This window comes from Rhineura floridana, chromosome 1, assembly GCF_030035675.1.
Source record: "Rhineura floridana isolate rRhiFlo1 chromosome 1, rRhiFlo1.hap2, whole genome shotgun sequence".
NCBI lineage: Eukaryota > Metazoa > Chordata > Lepidosauria > Squamata > Rhineuridae > Rhineura > Rhineura floridana.
The window spans coordinates 244,655,098-244,676,902 of record NC_084480.1 but is presented as its reverse complement, the minus strand read 5'-3'; the positions used below and the strand labels follow the sequence as shown (position 1 = coordinate 244,676,902).

General features: G+C 42.2%; 2 protein-coding genes across 3 annotated transcripts in view; one reads left to right on the top strand and one right to left on the bottom strand.

Moving 5' to 3' along the window:
• Nucleotides 1-19,492, top strand: part of USP14 (ubiquitin specific peptidase 14) — a 34,455-nt gene extending 14,963 nt beyond the window's left edge. The window contains exons 10-16 of the mRNA XM_061596741.1: nucleotides 249-363; nucleotides 1,169-1,234; nucleotides 1,837-1,929; nucleotides 6,174-6,302; nucleotides 16,251-16,311; nucleotides 18,524-18,631; nucleotides 18,767-19,492. Coding sequence (XP_061452725.1) covers nucleotides 249-363; nucleotides 1,169-1,234; nucleotides 1,837-1,929; nucleotides 6,174-6,302; nucleotides 16,251-16,311; nucleotides 18,524-18,631; nucleotides 18,767-18,918 — 724 coding nt within the window. The 3' untranslated portion in view covers nucleotides 18,919-19,492. The remainder of the gene's footprint in view (nucleotides 1-248; nucleotides 364-1,168; nucleotides 1,235-1,836; nucleotides 1,930-6,173; nucleotides 6,303-16,250; nucleotides 16,312-18,523; nucleotides 18,632-18,766) is intronic.
• THOC1 (THO complex subunit 1) overlaps nucleotides 19,321-21,805 on the bottom strand; it is a 38,809-nt gene continuing 36,324 nt past the window's right edge. For both annotated transcript variants that reach the window (XM_061596719.1, XM_061596725.1), the window contains exon 21: nucleotides 19,321-21,682. In XM_061596719.1, the coding sequence (XP_061452703.1) occupies nucleotides 21,387-21,682 (296 nt within the window). In that variant the 3' untranslated portion in view covers nucleotides 19,321-21,386. The remainder of the gene's footprint in view (nucleotides 21,683-21,805) is intronic.

Sequence of the window (21,805 nt, the reverse complement as noted above, 5' to 3'; positions counted from 1 at the left end):
GTTAAACATAACCAAAGTTGCAGGGGATGGGTGGGATGAAGTTCATGCTGTTATATGCAAAAGTATTCTATACTGTTTGTTAGCAAGAGTTGGTCACTGCCATCAAAACAGCTTTCCTTGGTATTTAAATCTTCTGAAATGAAGAGTAAGTATTGACTGACACTCATTTTACTGTTTCATTAAGCTCAGCAATATTTAAAAAGAGCAGTAGTTCAAGTTCTTGCATTTGTCCTTAATATTATGCAAAGCATGAAATGCACAGAAGCAGAGGAGGAGGATGTCACAAAAGGAAGAGAAAATCAGCTGCAGCTTAGTTGCTTTATCAATCAAGAAGTAAAATATCTTTTTACAGGTCTTAAACTGGTGAGCAACTGTAGTGTCTTTAGTACTTACTTTTTTATATATCACAGTGCTTGAGGGGCCTTGATTACTCCTAGCTGGCTTAAAACAGGCCACAAAAAGGGTAGAGGTGGGGAAGTAGGTGTGTGAGTTGTGATTAGGTTTGAACATGAAATGCAGATTTGTGTCCTGAACATGTACAGCATGTTTCAGATGTCTTAATCTGTAAAGCAAAGATTGCATTACAAGTTAAATACTGCATTTTTCTTTCTCTGACCCTCTCTATTGCCATGTGTAAACCATATCTTTAGTAGTTTCATATTTTCCTATCTAATAAAGCACAGTGTTAAAGAGGCCTCTCCTCATTCTTAATCTCCAGATACAGGTGTTAAGGTGGGAGGCTGAACTTGAAATGTAGAATAGTATCCTAACTGTGAACATTGGTTAGGAACACAGAGCAGGTTGGACTGTCCAGATTAGGTTGGATTGTATGAACAGACCTCCGCTTGCACAGTGTTAGATGTTGCCCTTTTTTGTCTTTTAGTTTAAATTTTGAAATGCAAACTAAGAAGTAGGCTGCATCATGAGCAGGTGCAGAAAACGTTAAAGACATCTCTAACTATTCCATATATTCCTCTTCTTTTTAATCATGGTCTTGGTGGCCACTTGAAAGTGCTCCAGAGACCACTGTTTTAAAGACCCACTTGGTATAAGCTACATAGTATGTGGCAGAAACCAACATATAACCAGGAAGAGGGCAAGTTAAGATGCCAAAGCAATGGCCTTGGAATGACATTGCATGATGTAGTGTAGTATATTTATCTTTCAGCGTCTTCAAGAAGAAATTACAAAACTCTCTCCAACGTTACAAAGAAATGCACTCTACCTAAAATCTGTGAGTAGATCCCTTCGTAGCAGCAAAACTGTTAATGTTGATATTTTAGAGATGTAGAGACCAATGTGCAAAGTGTAAAGACCCAACAATAACAAGCAACTGGATTTTTGTTGTGCCAGGTGAGTCATAGAAAGGCAGAATATCATTGTAAAAATTACACTGTGGCACCCCTTTCCTAAACATGTTCACCATAGTCCAGAAAAAAGTAGCTCTGCATAGAAAGAAGGTAGCATATATGAATAGCTTGTACTACCTGCATGATGTGCATGCACATTGCTCAGTGGTGGGGTGGGGGCAGAATAGCACATCTAATAGGGAACCTCATACCTTGTGTACAAAGCTGTGTGGAAGCTGTACCCAGAGCATTGTAAGCATCGGCCCTTGTATTTTGTTTGTGGATTTTGCACATAATCCAATTATATGCAATTCAGTGGTGTTGATCCTTTCTTCAATTAAATTTATTATTTTAACTTGGTCTGGGATCATACAGTGAAGGGCAGAATATAGTACTTTAAATAAATAAACTCATTTGCTTGTGGTTGCAGTAAGTAGTAACTACATCTCATATTTAATGGACTCCTGTGAATATTTTTTTCTTTTAGTCTAAGATAAGTCGCTTGCCTGCCTACCTGACTATTCAAATGGTTCGTTTCTTTTACAAAGAGAAAGAATCAGTGAATGCCAAAGTTCTCAAGGTAGGTATTTCTTATACTACTAAAGTTTTGGTGTTTGATTCATCTGATGGTCAACTAGCTCCTAAGTGAAACAGGTGGTGCTTGTTCTTCTGGTGCATATTTTAATTTAAGCTTCTGCATTATAGATAGGAGTGAAAGCTGAACCAGCACAGCCCAGTTATTAAGTGTGTAATTCTTTTGGTTGAAAACATGCCGTACAAAAGTGTAACACTACAAAATGTTACACAGATATTCAATGCAGTTCTTTTTATCTGTTAAGATTGTCGGAAGGGCTTTAGCTACAGCACATGTTTTGCATGGAAAAGGCCCCAGGTTCAGTTACTGGAATCTCCAGGCAGAAACTCAGGAGAGTTGCTGCCAGTAAGTAGACAATTCGGTTAGATGAACCAATGGCCTGACTCCATATAAGGCAGCATCCTATGTTCCTAAGGGTTTTTTTAAGTGAATCCAGAGTCTTGAGTGAAATAGGCATATTTAAGTGTGTTAAAGGAACAGCTGGAGCACTAGGGGACTGAAGAAGACCTGCCCTGGGAGTGAGTATCTGAGTATCTGGGTGCTGGCTGCTTGCTCCTTTGGGGTGCTGTCTCTCAAGACAGCTGAAGTCCCTGGTAAGTGCTGCAAGGACTGGGACCCCCTGCCTGACCCTGGCTTCAGAGAGAGGCTACAGTTAATCTTGCAGCCTCTTGCATCAGCTGCTGGCTGGGTCAGGAGGTATAAAAGCCCAGCTGCCCTTGGGCAGCGGGTCTGCCGCCAGTGGGGTCGCCACTGTGTCACCCCTTAGGGAGTCCCGAGGGCGAGGACGCTACCCCCCTTCTATTATCTTTTTTTCTTTTTAATTTGTTTTCTGTTAAACCAATCTAGAGGAGATTGGTAGTGGGGAGGGCGTGTGGTGCATGTGTAGTTCCTGCACAGGGTGGGAGCCTGTGCAGTGAACTGAACGGTAGGAGAAAGTCTCCAGATGCCTTCAGAGTGAGAGTCTAACTGGCAGAAGGCTGGCCGTCCCTGTGTGTGAGACAGGAGGGGGAGTAGATGAACTCTGTGTGAAAAAGTTTGAATGGGTATGACTGTTCCGAATTCTCGCAGAGGCCTTCTGGGATAATTGGCTCTGGCAAGTTTTGTGGGTGGACTTGTGTTGGGTCCATATCAGGTGTTTAGGAGGAGTCTTAGTACAGAGGAACATGGGTGATGCCACCCCAATTTCAGTGATCACAGGTAGAGGGAAATATAGCCATGGAGATGTGGTGAATTACCATAGAAGACGAGGGCAAGGCTATCTGCGCCTTGTTCCTTGCTGCCACTCCTCTCATGGATGGGTTCCTCATTGCTCATCTGCTGTACCCACCGGCCTGTGTGTGTTGTTGTTCAATGCCAGATCAGTACACAATAAGACCAGTCGCATCCATGATTTGATTGTGGATGAAGATGTTGATTTGGTGTGCATTACCAAGACCTGGGTGGGTGAGCGAGCTGGGAGGAGTTGATCTGACCCAGCTTTGCCCACCTGGATACTCAGTGCAACACCAGCACAGGCTACAGGGGCAGAGGGGAGAAGTTGCTGTGGTCTACAGAACTTCCATTTCTGTCACCAGGAAACCACTCTGTCTTGGAGCTGGCTGTGAGGGCCTGTAAGGAGACAGTAAACTAGGGTTGCTGCTGGTGTACCATCCACCATGCTGCCCAGGGCTGTGGAGTCGGAGTCGGAAGCAATTTTGGGTGGAGTCGGAGTCGGTAGAAATGTACTGACTCCGACTTCAAAATAAAATTATTATTTTAATATTAGTATTAATTAATATTAATTAATTAATATTAATACATTAGTATACATTTGCCATTTATGAAGACGTCAAAGTCAGAGTCAGACAGTAAAAAAATTAATATACATTTATGAAGAAGTCGGAGTTGGACAGTAGAAAAATAGAGGAGTCGGAGTCGAAGGTTTGACATACCGACTCCACAGCCCTGCCAGCAGCTTCTCTGACTGAGCGGGCGGATGCCGTCTTGACTGTGGTGTTGGAGGAACCCAGAACGATAGCACTGGTTGATTTCAGTGTGCATGCTGAGGCTGCCTCTAGTGTTCTGGCTTAGGACTTCATGGCCTCCATGACGACTATGGGGCTGTCTCAAGTTGTCACTGGCCCAACACATAGGGCAGGACACACCCTCAACTTGGTTTTTGCTCCAGATGGAGGAAGGGGTGGTCTGGAGATGGGGGGGCAGATGTCAACCCTTTGTCATGGTCAGATCACTTCCTGGTGAATTTAGACTTATGGCTCCAATCCTTCCCTGCAGGGGGGGTGGACAGATTAAGATGGTCCACCCCCGGAGACTAATGGAATCTACAGGATTCCTGAATGCCCTGGTGGAGTTCCCAGTAGATAGAGCAGGAGACCCTGTTGAAGCCCTTGTCATGCTGTGGAACAGCGAGGCGCCTTAGGCTTTTGACACGGTTGCCCCCGAGTGCCCTCTCCGGCATTGTGGAGCCCGGTTTGCCCCTTGGTACACCAGTGAGCTAAGGGTAATGAAACAGGCTGGACGATGGCTAGAGCGCAAGTGGCGAAAGACGTGCTGTGAGGCTGATCGGGCATGAATAAAACATCATAACCGTGCCTACTGTGTGGTGGTGAGGGCGGCAAAGAAGGCCCACTTCTCTGCCTCTATCGCATCCTCAAGTAGCTGTCCAGTGGAGCTTTTCCATATTGTCAGGAGTCTGTTGACATCAACTCCAGGAAATGGAGTTTTAGACCCTCCAGAGGCCCACTGTGAATTGTTTGCAAGGCACTTTGAGGGTAAAGTTGCTCGCCTCTGTAGCAGTCTTGATGCCCCTCCACATCTACTGTAGTCCCCAATGAGGTGTCCAGTGCAATGTCTGCTGCAACTTCTTGGGAACGGTTTCAGTTGATGCGGCTTGATGACGTAGAGAAGGTGCTTGCGATGCTGCTGCCAGCAATGTGTCCTCCCAGCCTTTGCCCTTCTTGGCTTATTAAAGCTTGCCGAGGGGTTTGACCGAGTGGATCCAGGGGGTGGTCAATGCATCATTGTGGGAGGGAACCTCCTTGAAAGAGGCGATGATCTGACCACTCCTGAAAAAGCCCACCCTGGACCCATTGGTTTGTGACAACTACCGACCGGTTGCAAATACCCCCTTTTTAGGGAAGGTGATTGAGAGGGTTGTGGCGCAGCAATTGCATGTACTCTTGGATGAAACAGATTATCTTGACCCATCCCAGTCTGGGTTCAGGCCTGGTTATGGGACTGAATTGGCCTTGGTTGCCCTGATAGATGGCCTTTATCAGGAGAAGGACAGGGGGAGTGCAACCCTGTTATTCTTACTTGATCTCTCAGCGGCTTTTGATCAGGGCCGTGGAGTCGGAGTCAGAAGCAATTTTGGGTGCAGTCGGAATCGGTAGAAATGTACCGACTCCAGCTTCAAAATATATTTTGATTGACAAATTTTTTAAAATATAAATTCAAAATGTCAAATAAGCTTCCCATGAAGTCAGCTGTAGTTGAGCATTTCACCATAACTCAAGATGGAAAACATTTTGTGTGTCAATGTATATGACACAGGACCCAGTGGAAGACAAATGCTGTGATGCCAAGATCAGCGCATATTCAGGCAGTGATAAAAATGCTCCTATGAGAACTTCCAATTTAAAAAGACATTTACAGCCCTTTCCAGGGCTGTGGAGTTGGAAGCAATTTAGACAGTAGAAAAATAGAGGAGTCGGAGTCGAAGGTTTGGCGTACCGACTCCACAGCCCTGCTTTTGATACCATTGACCATGGTATCCTTCTGGGCTGACTTGTTGAGATGGATATTGGAGGCACTGTTTTACAGTGGTTCCAATCCTATCTCCAAGGTCACTCTCAGAGAATAGCATTGAATGATTGTCTTTCGGCCCCCTGGCAGTTGTGCTGTGGGGGCTGCAGGGTACCATCTTGTTCCCCGTGCTATTTAACATCTATATGAAGCCCTTGGGAGCGCTCATCAGGAGATTTGGGGTGAGGTGTCAGCAGTATGGTGATGATACCCAGCTCTATTTCTCTGTAACATCTGAATCGGGAGAGGCCATGCAAGCCCTGGACCGCTGCCTGGACTCGGTGGTGGGCTGGATGCGGTATATAAATCAAATAATAAATAAATAAATTTAAAGTAGTCCTGGGAAATAGTGCATATGGTGGTCGATTAGCTTCATATGGTGCTTTGCATAGGTGTTAATTAAGTCTCTTTTTAACTGCTCCTAGGATGTTAAATTTCCCCTTATGTTGGATATATATGAACTATGTACACCAGAATTGCAAGAAAAGATGATCCCATATCGATCAAAATTCAAGGACCTAGAAGACAAAAAAGTGAATCAGCAGCCAAAGAATGTAGGTGTCCTATTAAGTTTGGTTTAGCAGGGTACCAAATTTTCTTTTATATGTAGACCTTAAATAAGTGCTAGCATTATACTGGTGAACTCTTATTACCAAAACATTATTTAGACACTTTTTTAGCATGTTGTATTTTTAATAGTAAAACATTTAAGACCGGTTTGGACTGTGAAGAATTGCTGTTGTTCCATTTAATTCCTAGATCTCAAAATTCTATTAGCCACCAAGTATTTATCTGTGTGAAGTTGCCATTCCCCCCCCAACCCATTAGCTTTACTAATGGGGCATACATAGCTCGTTGAAATTGATGGGAATCCTACTTGTTGAAAGTATAGTGACTAATTTTTTATTAGTAGTGCTTTTAACTCTAGGTTGGAGCTTCTGAAATGTTTTGACCCAACACATTTGGGAGTGCTGTTTAGGACTGGAGAAAAGTAAAAATGGATCCTTGAATCATGGCCTTTTTGAGTGCATTGGGGATATACTGAGCTATAGATCTGAAGCGCTAAACTGTAAACAACTTACAGTCCAATATTATAAATGCCTACTGAGAAGTAACTCCTAAGTCCAGTTTGGTTTAGTTTGCAGCTTTAGAGATCTGAAAGTTGCATTTCATTTAACAAGTTGGTTCAATCTATGTGTTTTAATCTCAGACATACAAGGTGGTATCCAACACTTCCCCCTCTGCTGATAGGTTTCCAGCAGTTGAGTATGGGAAGGAGGCAATTTAGGTGATTCCTGCTGCCCCTGGCACCACCCAAAGTCTGCTCCAGACCCTTCTGTCAGCAGAAGGAAAGTATTGGATGCCACTCCATAACTTTAATATGAAACCTCAGCTTTTAAACTGTTGTGACTAGATTTCCAAAAGGCATTCAAAAGTATGAAGCCTTGCATAAAATTCATGACATGTAAGTGAAAGTTCACAATTCAAGTTGAAAACCTTTCTTTGTCCTGGTTCAGGCAGAATAGTCTCAGTTCAAGAAACCGCAGTTTATCAGGTCATGGATGGCTGTTGTGTCTGCACCCTCCTTCTTCCCTTATCTTGTGTGCTTTAATGTAATACTTCAAGTTTGTAAAAACACAGTTTCTCCAGTGGGCACCAGGACACCGCCAAGTGGGTATTGTCTTCCTCTCCTGTTGCTTGAGGCAGGAAAGAGTTAACACTCCAAAGTTCTCTCACCTTAGCCCCTCCCACGGAGTGACAGTTCGTTTTCCTGCCTGGCTGGAGCACTACTGTTTTCGCCTTGCTCTTCAGTCTGGCTGGCTTATATCCTTCCTTAGAATCCCAAATCTTTCCCTACTGTTTTTGATTTGTTGTGTCTGAATTCCTTTCTGAGTGGTTTGAGTGTCATTTAGTTTTTCCAAATGAATTGTGTGCGTATCTGTGTGATGGTTAAGTGTCCGTTATGTCAATTGGTCAATTTATTATATTGTTAAATTGATTGCCTTCAGCATTTGATACCCTGAATTAATCACCTAGATAATTAGCTGAGGTTTTCAAATTAATTTTGTTTTATCTAATGAATTCTGTGTATTGATTCAACTGTGACAAAAGACTTCTCTGAAAGGGGGGGGGAACAAAACAAAAAACCTTCTAGCAGCAAAATGCCTAAGGAGCACTCAAAAAAATAAAATTGGTACAGAAAGCGGCAAGAGTGGTTGGTGCGGTAGTGCCTTCAGCCCTCTCAGAGAAAAAGATGTTGGTTGAAAACACAAGGATCATAACAAAGTCTCTACAGAGCACTCTAAAAGATTAAAGTCATGGCACAAAGCAGGAGTGGTTGGTGTGGTAGCTCCTTCAGCCCGCTCAGGCAAGATGACGGTTAAAAAGACAAGCCACAGCAGTGCGCACAGAGGCAGCCGCCATTTTAGTCAACAGCAAACAGCCTCACAGTCAGCGCGTGGCCCATCCACTCTTGCAGTAGCACAGAGAGAGGCCAGTAATTAGCAGCAAAGTGCTGTAAACCGTGCAAGCAATGCAGTAGCAGAGCAATCAGGGAAGGAAAATGCTGCCAAAACTAAGGAGAAAAAGACACAATTTTACCAACAACGTTATTAGAATGCAGAAGGCTGCCATTTGGGCAACAGAAAACAGCTCCACAGGCCTGTGAACTCTTGCAGTTGCACAGAGAGTGGCCAGAAACATGCACAAAGGCATTACAAACCCTGCAAGCCATGTGGTAGCAGAACAATCAGGGAGAGAAAATGCTGCCAAAGCTAAGGACAAAAGTAAAAACACATTTTCACCATCAACATTATTAGAAGTGCAAAAGAGCAGCTTACGTGGGATAGCAAAGCCAGCAGTGGGTGGCAACAAACAATGAGATGCTGTCTGAGGGTGAAAGGGCTCCAGATCCTTTGGTCCTTTTCTGGTCAAATTCAGAGGAAGAAGAGTGCACTGGGTTTAACGCCCAGCAGTCTGAACTTCCATGGACCTGTTTAGATATGGGGCCATTGCATAATGCTGCCACCTCTGGTCAAAAACAGTAGCAACAGCATAAAGATTCAACCAAGTTAATTAGATCTCTACTAAAAGGAAGATATACAGCTGGTATAGCATAGTGGGGAGGAGACCCTGGCTAGGAGTCAGAGGCTGGGAGTTCAAATCCCCGCTCGTGTCTCCTGGGTGTCAAGGGCCAGCTAAAGATCACCCCACAGTGAGTGGCTCAGGGGTTACGTGCCCTGCCACCTGTGCAGCTGTGGGCAAGCTGCATAGTCCCAAGGAGCCCAGTTGCCCCCCAGCTGGCAGTTTTGGCAAGGAAGGAGCTGGCTTGTGCAGCTGTGGCAAGCTGAGCAGGCCGTAGCCAGCTGGGGAGGACTAGCCCCAGAGGGAGGCAATGGTAACCCCCCCTTTGAATATCGCTTACCATGAAAACCCTATTCACAGGGTAGCCATAAGTCGGGATCGACTTGAAGGCAGTCCATATCATTTTTCAAAAGGAAGATGAAAGCAATACACTGAAGAACTCTATAACAAGAGATGCAAGGATGACATATCCATTCATGGAGGAACTGTATGATGAAGAACCAGAAATATGGGGTGGAAGCTGCTCTTAAAATACTTGGAAGAAACAAATCACCAGGAACAGATGGCATACCAATAGAGTTGCTACAAGCTACTGAGACTGAATCTGACAAAAAATTGTCAACTAAACTAAACAATGGCCCACAGATTGGAAGCGTTCAATATACATCCCAATTCCAAAGAAAGGAGATCCCAGGGAATGCAGTCATTATTGAACTATTTCCTTAATATCCCGTGCAAGTAAAGTAATGCTCAAGATTCTACAACAAAGGCTCCTACCATATATGGAGTGAGAAATGCCAGATATCCAAGCTAGATTTAGAAAGGGAAAAGGTACCAGAGATCATATCGCAAACATACGCTGGATAATGGAACAGAGCAATGAATTTCAGAAGAAAATCACCCTGTGCTTTATAGATTACAGCAAAGCCTTTGACTGTGTAGATCATGAAAAACTATGGAATGCTTTAAAAGAAATGGAGGTGCCACAGCATCTGATTGTCCTGATGCACATCCTATACTCTGGACAAGAGACTACTGTAAGGACAAAATATGGAGAACCCGATTGGTTTCTCATCGGAAAGGGTATGCGATGGGTGTATTTTGTCATCCTATTTGTTTAATCTACATGCAGAAGATATCATACAAAAAACAGGATTGGACCAAGATGAAGGATGTGTGAAAATTGGAGGGAGAAATATCAGTAATTTAAGATATGCAGACAATACCATACTCTTAGTAGAAACCAGTAATGATTTGAAACAAATGATGCAAATTAAAGAGGGAAGCACAAAAGCAGGACTACAGCTCAACGTCAAGAAGACTGAAGTAATGACAACAGAAGATTTATGTAACTTTAAAGTTGACATTACATTGAACATATCGAGGATTATCAATACCTTGGCACAGTCATTAACCAAAATGGAGACAATAGTCAAGAAATCAGAAGAAGGTTAGGACTGGGGATGGCATGGCAGCTATGAGACAACTAGAAAAGGTCCTCAATTGTAAAGATATATCACTGAACACTAAAGTCAGGATCATTCGGACCGTGGTATTCCCAATCTCTATGTATTGACGTGAAAGTTGGACAGTGAAAAAGTGGATAAGAGAAAAATCAACTCATTTGAAATGTGGTGTTGGAGGAGAGCTTTGTGCATACCACGGACTGCAAAAAAGACAAATAATTGGCTGTTAGAAGAAATTAAACCAGAACTATCACTAGAAGCTAAAATGATGAAACTGAGGTTATCATATCTTGGACACATAATGAGAGGACGTGAGTCACTAGAAAAGACAATAATGCTGGGAAAACAGAAAAAGAGGAAGACCAAACGAGATGGATTGGTTCCATAAAGGAAGCCATAGACCCAAACTTACAAGATCTGAACAAGGTGGTTCATGACAGGTGTTCTTGGAGGTCGCTGATTCATAGGGTTGCCATAAATTGTAATTGACTTGAAGGCACATCACAACAACAAGCCATCTCCGGTTTCAATCAGGAAATTCAGCAGGTGCAATCTTTCCATTTAAATTCTGCTGCATTAAATCACAGTAGAAGAGCCCTGATGGATGACATTTCTGCAGAACTAGCTGCGTTTTGCCACTCTTTTCAAGTAGCACCTGCACAAATGCAGCAAGTTACACAAGCAGGCCCTGTATCAGTGAATAAACAATTACCTTCCAATATGTTGCCGCACAGTGTTCATTTGAGTCAGCCAAACAGTACTGTTAATGAGCAGCAGGGGCAACAGAACATGTGACATTGCTTCACCAGACCCATAGGATTTGTCCAGAGGTAGAACACGAGGCTGATGGTACAGAGGTTTGGCAGACAAACTACTAAGACCAACAGAATGTGTATGATGATTCAGTTGTCTCTCTGGAGAAGGATTACAGGTGGAAGATCAGCCCACCTTGAGGGTTTTCCATAAAGGATGGCAAAGTCAACTCCTGATGCCTATGGAATTGTAAATTAACTGTTTGGTCTGAGTAACCCTGCTGTGTTCCCTCAATAGTCTTAGGTAATTCTGTGGAGGGTGCGACGTCCACCTCATTTAAGGGGCAATGATTGGGCAGCAACTAATGGCCACTACAAGGGCAGCTGAGTTACTTACTGGAGACCAGGAAGACACGCTATATGAGGGAAGCGTGGCCTGGATGCCCTGGTCAGCTGAAGTACACTAATTCAGTCTGGCAAACTGCAATCAAGCATGCAGCTGAGCTTCTGTCAAATGCTCAAACGTGTGTTATCTTCATTAAGTGATGAATTTGTTGGCACAAGCAATAAAGACACTTCATTAAAAACAAAACTGGTCTCTACAAAGAAGATGCAGGGACTATGTGTGCTAATTGCCTACATTAAGGTCAGCTGAGCAGGACACTCGGTCCATTCAGTTATCTGATCTGTGTCTTTTTGCAGCAGTTAAGAGAAGTTTGGCTGGAAGATGTTAAATCTCATTTGTGAGATACAGTGGTTCAAGTGCACTCAACATCGCCTTATAGTGGCACATTGGGTGTACTGAAGTTTTCTAATTCACAATGCATTGTTTCTCAGTCCAGCCACAGACAGGCTGATCAGCCTGGTTATCCACAAATTGTTGCTGCCAAGCCATGCAAAAACAATGATGACTGACTGATTGATTAAATAAATAAATAAATAAATTAGTCTGGCGCACAGTCAGATTAGGGTAAAGCCATACCATAGGCACAAATCCTCTTCAGATGAAGAGGGTGCTAAGTTCCCAGACTTGCATGCAATTCCAATGGGCCGGGGCCCAGAGTTCAGAGTGATATCACAGGTTGCTAGACAGCCAGATACTGGTACGAACACTGATTCCCTCGATCCTCAGGTGATGCCAGATACTGAGGGGGGGGGGAAGGAAGTAATTTCCTGGTACAGATTGAAAAGAAAGTATCTCACACACTGTTAAAGGATGAACATCTTATTCATTTGCTCTGTTTAACAGCATTGGATCATCCTGACAAACCACCTGATCCAAAGCGCAGGAGTCCCAAAAGAACCTAGTACTATCACAAGGTGATTCCTGTCTAGCTCGTAAGTAAAAGACTTAGATTGAACGGGAAGCACTTCTTCAGACTAAAAGACCAATGGTTTTAAATATTTTAATATTTTAAGTAATATTTTAAATATTACTTTTCAGACCCAGAGTTCATGCATAAACTCTGACGACTAGCAATTAATTTGCCAGTGGTTACCTTAGTGTCCAAAGCTCATCTACCAAAAGAGATAGCGCAACTATTGGACATAACTGTTAGGAGAATAGCTTAGGTGCATTAAGTGCGCCCTACTACTCAGTGAAAAATGGAAATGGACCGCCTTCAAGTCGATCCCAACTTATGGCTACCCTGTGAATAGGGTTTTCATGGTAAGCAGTATTCAGAGGGGGTTTACCATTGCCTCCCTCTGAGGCTAGTCCTCCCCAGCTGGCCAGGGCCTGCTCAGCTTGCAACAGGTGCACAAGCCAACCCCTTCCTTGCCAAAACTGCTAGCTGGGGGGCAACTGGGCTCCTTGGGACTATGCAGCTTGCCCACGGCTGCACAGGTGGCAGGGCATGTAACCCCTGAGCCACTCACTGTGGGGGTGATCTTTAGCTGGCCCTTGACACCAAGGAGACATGAGCAGGGATTTGAACTTGAAGACTCTGGACTCCCAGCCAGGTTCTCCTCCCCACTGTGCTATACCAGCTGTTCTACTACTCAGTAATGGTCATCAATTCTGTTTTAAGGCTCGTGCTATTCCACAGCAACATCTTGCTACTCACCATTCCACTACATTGCCACCGTTGTCAACCACTGCATATGAGGCCAATTTGGACACTTCCACATCAGGAGATAAAGAGTGACTGGGTTTCAGCCTCCACATTCAGTAATTAGAAGCTGTTGTCGGCCTCTCAAAGGCAGAGAGCTGTCACTGCACTCTGTTGTAATGCGAGTGGTAGTTGCCATAATGTCCCATACTGGGTAGTCCGCTTTATTATCAGAGCAGCCTTTTTCTGGCTCAGTATAACATTAGATCAGTTGGGGTTAGATATGGTATGTTCTGAATGTAGAAAGAAGTGATGAAATGGTCTCTAATAAATCATGGCCACAACAGTCTTGGACACAATGCACCATGTCCAAAGTCCATCCCTTCTACTTCTCAGGGGTGTTTGCTGTTCCTGATACAAGTCTCGAGGATGAGCTATTTCTGTTCCTCCTCTGTCTCAGAAACTGGTGAGGTCACACTGGCATATGCTAATGCATTTTTCCTTGTGTGACAAGACTGCCTTCATGGCCATTATTAGCTCCATGAGCCTTGAGTCCCTAAGTGAGAGGAAAATAAAATGATAATGACAACAGTGATTATGATGACATATAATAAGGGAGTGCCACTTAGTAATTATGGGGTTGCCACATTGATCATTCAGGAGTGTGGCATAAGATCCAGCTACAAGGGTCAACATCTTTTCCAGTCCTAAAAGTTGCCAATTCAAGGTTATACAGAACTGTCTATGGAGACTGTTACGTTTTTCCACTCAGAACACACTAGAATATTGCCCTTTGGGAAGAGTCAGTTGGTTCCTCTAGAGGGCCAGAGGCATAGAAGTATCAGTTGCTTCATGAGCATTATGAGAATGTGAAGCAGATAGTCCTTTTGTTTGGAAGTATTTTCCCACAGGTTTGCTCTCCTGGAGAGCTGCAGTCCTTAATAGCTGAAGGAATGGATAATTACATAAATCATTGATTCTTGAGGATGATCTTAACAATCACTATTAAATAACAACAAATAAGTAGAATTTAGATGAGCTTGTTTTTGTTTCACAAGTCGGCCTTATCCTCTGCAACAACACTCACTATTATCTTCTGCAACAACATATTCACTATCATTTTACCAGGGTGTTCAGTTCATTAGCTAAAGAACTGTTGGAATGGTGCTGATGTTCAATTCATTGCCCACCCTTTGCCACCAGGTCCCAGGGCAGTGTAGAACAATTTATATATTAATATTACAAACAAATTATTTGCTGAAACAAAGTAACCTTTGGTAGGGATTACTACTCTGCACAATTTGGTGACTTGGCTAAAGTTTATACACATGCAATTCCATTTCGTTTCCTCCCTCGAGGAAGATCAGTAGCAAATTTAATTCCTTGTCTTCAACAGGTAGTTTTTTATATAGTTTTTTGAGAATGTGGGTAACAGAATCAAAGACAAACACATGCTTCTTATATAATCCTTAATTCACTGGAAATTAAGGCTACCAGGCCTTCTGTTGTTCCTTCATGTTCATTTAAACAGCAGCTTCTGTTTGCAGATTACTGGCACTCAGCAGGTTCACATAGCATTGCAGTATTTCAGGGACTGCTTTGTAGGTATGAGAAGTTTCACTTAATCGGAGATTTCCTGGCTGCTTTCGAAACACTCGGGTTTGGTTGCATAAATTACCAGGTGTCCATTAGTGAGTTCCTCCTAGCTGGAGCTTCTCTGGCTGCTTCCAACGCATTCAGGGGGTGACCTTACTCTGCACCTGGTATCATGGCGCATTCAACAAGAGCAGCAGCTGCTTATGCAGCACATACAACAAATGTTCCCCTACAAGAGGTTTGTCGGGCAGCCACTTGGGCAAACCCGGATACATTTATCAGGTACTGTAAGGTGGGCATTTATGCATCTGCAGAGGCAGCTGCGGGGAGCTGAATTCCTTAGCGGATGCTGCTGGATCATTAAGGGGCATGTACCCACCTACACAGCTCAGCTTTGGAACAACCCACTTGGAGGTGTGTCCTGGTGCCCACTGGAGAAGGAACGGTTTTACGCACCAGAAGTGGGTTTCTCTGGGGGCACCAGGACACCGTCAAGGACCACCCTGGGATGCAACGTGGGAAGTATAACACAACAAAAGTAGGGGGAGATTGAAGGGTCAGGGAACTAAGCTACAAGTTTGCAAGTTTCATGTTGGCTTCAGCAAATGCGGTGTTTTGAGTCATGTTAGTGTTATAAGTGCAATACTTTCAAACTTGGCTAGACGGCGAACTGTTACTCTGAGAGGGGCTAAGGTGAGAGACCTTTGGAGTGTTAACTCCTTCCTGCCTCAAGCAACAGGAGAGGAAGACAATATCCACTTGGCGATGTCCTGGTAACCCCCGAGAAACACCTTTCTGGAGAGTAAAATGGTTCTTTCCTGTTATGTCCAAACTAGGAAATTGCAGTCATGTTTTGTAAACAGACGTAATGGAAAACTGCTTTAACTAAAACCTGAAGTATTGCACTCATTCATGTGAAAAAGGGAACATAAGGGCACAATACTAAGTCTGATTAATCATGGTTTATTGGAATTTTATATCTGAGCCATGCTTTACATTAAAGAGAACAACAAAAAGTTCTCAAATGTTGCATAATGATGTATTTAATGTTTGAAGAGAGGGTTAGAATGGGCTGCAATAAGAAATTGTGAGAAAAGTAGATTTATGTGCAATTTGACTTAAGCTGTGAACCCTGAAAGACCTGTTTGGTTTAAATCCATGTGTGCCCTAATTATGTATAAAAAGGGGGATAGATATAGGTGTGGGGAACTGAATGCCCATACCTTCTTGCAGCCCTTCCTACCTGGTACTTTTGTCCCTGCCAGGCAAAAGAAGGGTTCAGGTCCCCTTTTTTGTATACCCCTCTTGCTTTTAACATTGCCGGCTGCCTGTTGTTTATGAGATCTGGGTAGACCTGGCTTTAAATAAGTAGGAGACACACCATTGCTCCTAAGCCTTCCAATTTTTTTGTTTTAAAATAGTTTCTCATTGCTAAAGGTAATCAGTGATAATTTACTAATCTGTTAATTTTTTAAAAGTAAACATTTTAGTGTATTTCTCTCTTACTTCTATGTAAGGCATCTTACACAACAATAAACATGTTTATTTTTAAGTCCAGTAAAGGTGACGGTACACAGAAGGAAGTTACATACGAGCCATTTTCCTTTGCTGATGGTAAGTGGATGTTGAAAGACATTTAATGTATGTTTAAAACTGTACTGATTTGTTTCACCCTGCCTTAATTACCCTAAAACAGTTTTAATCTAGGTATTTAAAAAAACCAGAGCACATTAGAATTTCCACTGTATTCTTGTCTAAATATCTGAAAATATGCTTGAACATGGGAGTGAAAGGTGTAAGTAGTGTCTGATAAATTTCACTTTATATTTGAATGGTACTTGATTGCAATCAATAGCAGTGTTGCAAAAGCTAAAGCTCACAAATGCTACAGAAATAGACCAGGGAAGAGATCAGGTGCATAGTAAAATCCTTTGTTAGACAAGTATTTGATCTTAAACTTTTATTTCTGTGGTTCTGTAACAGAATAAATTGCTGTATGTATTATGATTTTACTATACTCCACACTGATTTCTTTGTTAAAGTAGACTATGATTTTTTTAAAAAATAATGTTGGCTTGTACTTATTAAGATGGAAGTGCCAAATTTTTTGAAAGCATGCTGCATTAGCAATGCCAATTTCTTGTCATGCGCAGTGGTATTATTTGCTGTGTGTTTACAAATTTCCTTTGCTCCAGACATGTGGCTTAACTTGTCACGACAGTCTCTACTAGTTATTTATGTTACTGTCCTTGGGCGCCAACTTATGTAGAAAAATATAATGAATTCATGAATAAACCTTACTTACTTGAATACAATTTGTTTAAAATATATTTGTAGTAGTATTTCATTTCCCTAGAGCAGCAAGGGGGAACCTGTGGCCCTCCAGATGCTATTGGACTCAAATAGCCCCAGCCAGCACGACCAGTGATCAGGTTCCCTTTATATGCCCTAGGACTCTTAACTCTAAAGCAGCAGGGGACCTTTTTGATCCCGTAGAGAAGATCCTTATCTGTCTCCACCATCAGCCACCTTTGACAGATTTATTTATTTTATTTATTTAAAATATTTCTATACCACCCTTCTACCCTACAATAGGGCACTCAGGGTGGCTACAATAAAATCGCACATAATAAAATACACAATAAAATACACAATAAACATTAAAAATTACAGTAAATTAAAATGTGTAAAATACTATTAAAATACATAAAATGCATTATGCATACACATACAAACATAAAACATGTATATATGTGCATACACATATAAGGTGAGAATAAAAGAACTTAAAAGATAAAAATAAAAGATAAAAAACTTAAAACAGTGTCAGGCTGACCCCAGTCCCAACCAAAGGCTCTCCGGAACAAAATAGTTTTTAAGTTTCCGGAAGACTATCAGGAAGGGAGCAAAGCGGGCTTCTTGGGGCAGGGAATTCCAAAGTCTGGGAGCCACAATTGAAAAGGCTCTCTCCCATGTGCCTGGCAATCTAACTTCTTTCATTCCAGGCACGCAGAGGAGACAAAAGGTAGATGACCTTAAATCCAGGCTAGGAACATATGGGCGTAAGCGGTCCCTTAAGTACACTGGTCCAAGGCCATTTAGGGCTTTAAAGGTCAAAACCAGCACTTTGAATTGGGCTCGGAAACAAATTGGGAGCCAGTGGAGTTGATAAAGCACAGGGGTGATATGCTCCCTGCGCCATGTTCCAGTTAACATTCTGGCTGCTGCATTTTGGACCAACTGTAGTTTCCGAATCATTTTCAAAGGCAGCCCCACATAGAGTGCATTACAATAATTGAGCCTCGATGTCACCAATGCATGTGTCACCGTGGCCAAATCAGCTGCTTCCAGGAACGGACACAGCTGGTAGACCATTTTGAGATGGCCAAAAGCACCCCTGGCTACCGCAGCCACCTGATATTCCAGCAGCAGGGCAGGATCCAGAACTTCCAGATGGGTTATCCTTCCCACGGGTCAAAGTCCCTTGTGCAGTGCTTGGGAAGCACTGCTCAAAGCACCTTTCAAGCCCCTGTACCAAGGATAGGGCTCCCAAAGTGCTTTCTGCATGGGGAACTTGGTTGCACAGCTGATCCAGCTGCCTCCCAACTTCCCTACCCTTGACAATTCCTTAAAGACATCAGATCTGGGGCAGGTGTGACTTGGGGAAAATGGGCTTGCAGACCAAATCGGGACCCGTTCAGGACCAAATTTGGCCCTTTGGGCTACTCTGCCCCTGCTCTAAAGGTTCTCTATCCCTACTCTTAAGGTTGGTGTGGCAATTACAGAAAGACATGGATAACTATATGTAGTGTTTCTTTTTCTCCAGATACCGGCTCCAACAACTGTGGATATTACGACCTTCAGGCAGTGCTAACACACCAGGGAAGATCTAGTTCTTCTGGACATTATGTATCTTGGGTTAAAAGAAAACAAGGTACTGAAGCAATTTTAGATATTAACAAAATAGTACAAGAGGGTTGGCTGCCTTTCTTGAATGATAAACCACAAATCCTAGCTCCGAACAGTTCATATTCTGTACAGTATTAATTTACTATTTTTTTTTTCACAGATGAGTGGATTAAATTTGATGATGACAAAGTCAGCGTTGTTACACCTGAAGATGTTTTGAGGTTATCTGGGGGCGGAGACTGGCATATAGCTTACGTTCTACTTTATGGGCCACGCAGAATTGAAGTAATGGAAGCTGAAGCTGAACAATAGACTTCATTTTTACCATTTCTGCCTAGGTGTGAAATAAATTTCTTAACTCCAGAGCTTCATAGAGGCTGCAAAATTGGTTCATACAGTCTACTATGATTTGGAGCAGCAAAGAAGCAAAACATGTTTTGAAACTGATTTGTGCACTAAAGCCACTACTAGACTATGCAGTCACTCAAGAGTTGATATATTTGAAATTAATTTTAGTTGCTATGTTGAAAAAAAGACAATTTTAAAACAACTACCTATTGATGAAACTAGGTAAGCGTCCTGCCCTTCCCCCTATCATCAGCAAGATATTTATTACACACCTATTCATGCATCATTTGTTGTTAACTCTTGCATGGTTTCTACCAGTTCAGTAGCTGTCCCATCCTTTCTATTGTGTCTTGACAGCTTTGTCAGGTGAAATATCAGTTGTTGCCTCAACATGTAACACAGGGCTGCTGCCCACAGCCAATGGACATTTGGCTACAATCACGTATTTGTCCAGCCTGATGTGCCAACTCAGTCTGTTCCTGGCATTTCATGACTTTAAATAAATGGTGATCAGTAATGATGGTGCTTCTTACATAAATGTTTGGAGTTTTGCCTTTTTCCTGAAACTTTATTGTATACCTAGTGGGGTTAGCTTTCTAGCCATACTTGTTGCTAGAATTCCAAAAATGTAAAGGATTAAGTGGCACAGTACTCAGTGGGAGCTATGATGCTTGTGGATTATGAAACTACCCCTTGCCCTCGGCAGCATTCTGCTGTGAAATGTTGGTATTTTAACATTTGTCCAGCTTGCACAAGGAACCAAAGAATACACAGTGTAGCAGGGCCGTGATTATGTTTTAAAATGAGATGAAGAGGTTACTGGTGTTGGGGAAAAGATAATATTAAAAACTTATTTGAAGAGGAACAATCTGCCTACTACTACTACATGTTGCTGTGCTGTATAAAAAAATAGTATATAAGCAATCCTCAGTTCTGTTTCTACCATGTTCTTACTGTTTCATGCTGCCGCTAGTAGATTACATGGTTGGCACATTTCTTTGCTGAGCCTACCATGGAAAGGTCCAACTACTTATGTTAAAACAGTGTAGTCTTCCTCTTAGGCCAAGGGTAGAGAACCTTTTTGTCAAAATCCTTTGTGCTTCCCTGAAGTCTCTGCAATTGTGGATTTAAAAGGGAGACTTGAAAAAGCATTTTCTGCATTTCCTCCTTTAAGTCCCTGCTCTTGGAGAATTAAAAGGGAAGTGTAGGGAGATTTGGAAAAGCCTTTAAGATAGCCTCTGTGTTCCCATTCAAGTAAATGGGAGCATGGAAGCTGTTTTAAAGCCTTTGCAAAAGCCTCTTTAAAGTAGTTTATGCACATGATACTTTTGCACAGAGCTTTAATCTCTACTCCACTGTGGAGTGTGGATTAAAACTTGTTGCCTTGCCTGTGCGGCCTTGCTACTATGCAGTGAAGGCAGGATTAACCCTGTCCTCCTGGCTACCTCCTGATATCTTAGGAAAATGGCCTCTTAGGGTCAAATGAAATCCTCTGAAGGGCCCAGATTGGCCTTGCAGCCAGAGGTTCTCCATCCCCTGCTCGAGGCAGTCTTCAGTAATGACTAGTATAGGCTACTTTAGTATAAAATTATATGCAAGAAACTCCAGCAACAGGAACCCAGCCTGATCAGCAAACCTACTTCTGGTAACTTTCTAAGCTTTTTCATAATGTCAAGGTGGGTATACAACCTTTTGGTGTTTCAACAGTTGCAGTAAGGCACTGTACTCAGAGTGGCAGCTGGCATCTTGTCATATCATGGTTAGGTCCAAACAGAAATGGATCTATAGCAGTCAGGTACATTATAATCATAGCCCAGGAATTATGTGAAAGCAATTAACGGTGCATTTCTTATACAAAAAAGCTTTATAATTCATCCACAGATAAGTAACCCTGTTATGGCATCCCAAACAATATGAACAGGTGGAGTTTCACAATTTACTTAGTTCCTTGTAGTAGGCTACGTTTTACTGCACTACTATTGCATGGCTTCCTAATAGCACAAGTTTCTTACCAATTAAGAAGCAGTACCATTTTCTATGTAGAACTACCACACATTTACTGAAAACTAGATGCCTATACCTTTTCACATCATTTTTACACACAACTATGTTGTGGAAGAATCCCTACCAAAGTAACCTGCATAGTCTTAAATTATGTAAGAAACGTTTGTGTACTAACCCCTTCCTCACACCCTATTCCTCATTAGTAGCAAGTCTTTATCTTCCTCTTTCTCTAATTTGAGAATGAGGTCATAGGACTATCTCTTTTTGAACGGTGCTACTAATAATCATTTTCTTCCTCAAATTTCAAGACAAATGTTATTAAAACATGTTTTATTAACAAATTAAACTGCCTTATGAAATGTTAGGTTCCGTTACTTAGCAACAATAGCTTCTATTTTATTCTTGACAGTAACTACTCCCAAATAAAATTAGCTATTGTTTTCACTGTCATTTGTTAGGCTTTCTGCAAGGTCATTTAATCCAGTTTTGTTCAATGCAGTAATCAGATTCTCCATAGTAGCATGGATCCCCTCTTGATCTTGCCAAGTAACAAGCAGCTGCTTAGCTCTCATCTTCACATCTTCACTATCTGATTCAATCTGCCTTATATCAGAGTCTTTCATTTCCAAATATGGGGCCAGAACTTTCCAATATTCCCCGAGCTTGTTAGCAAATAATTCTATTTGTTCCCCTGTTACAAGTTTATCCCGTTGAACCTCTGGACCTAAAACCAAAACATAAAAAAAAATTAGATAATTTTTTATAATTTAGGCACTAACAAAAAATGGTTTCTGAAAACTAACACCTTTGTTGGCATTAACCAGAATTATTTTATATTCATGCTAAA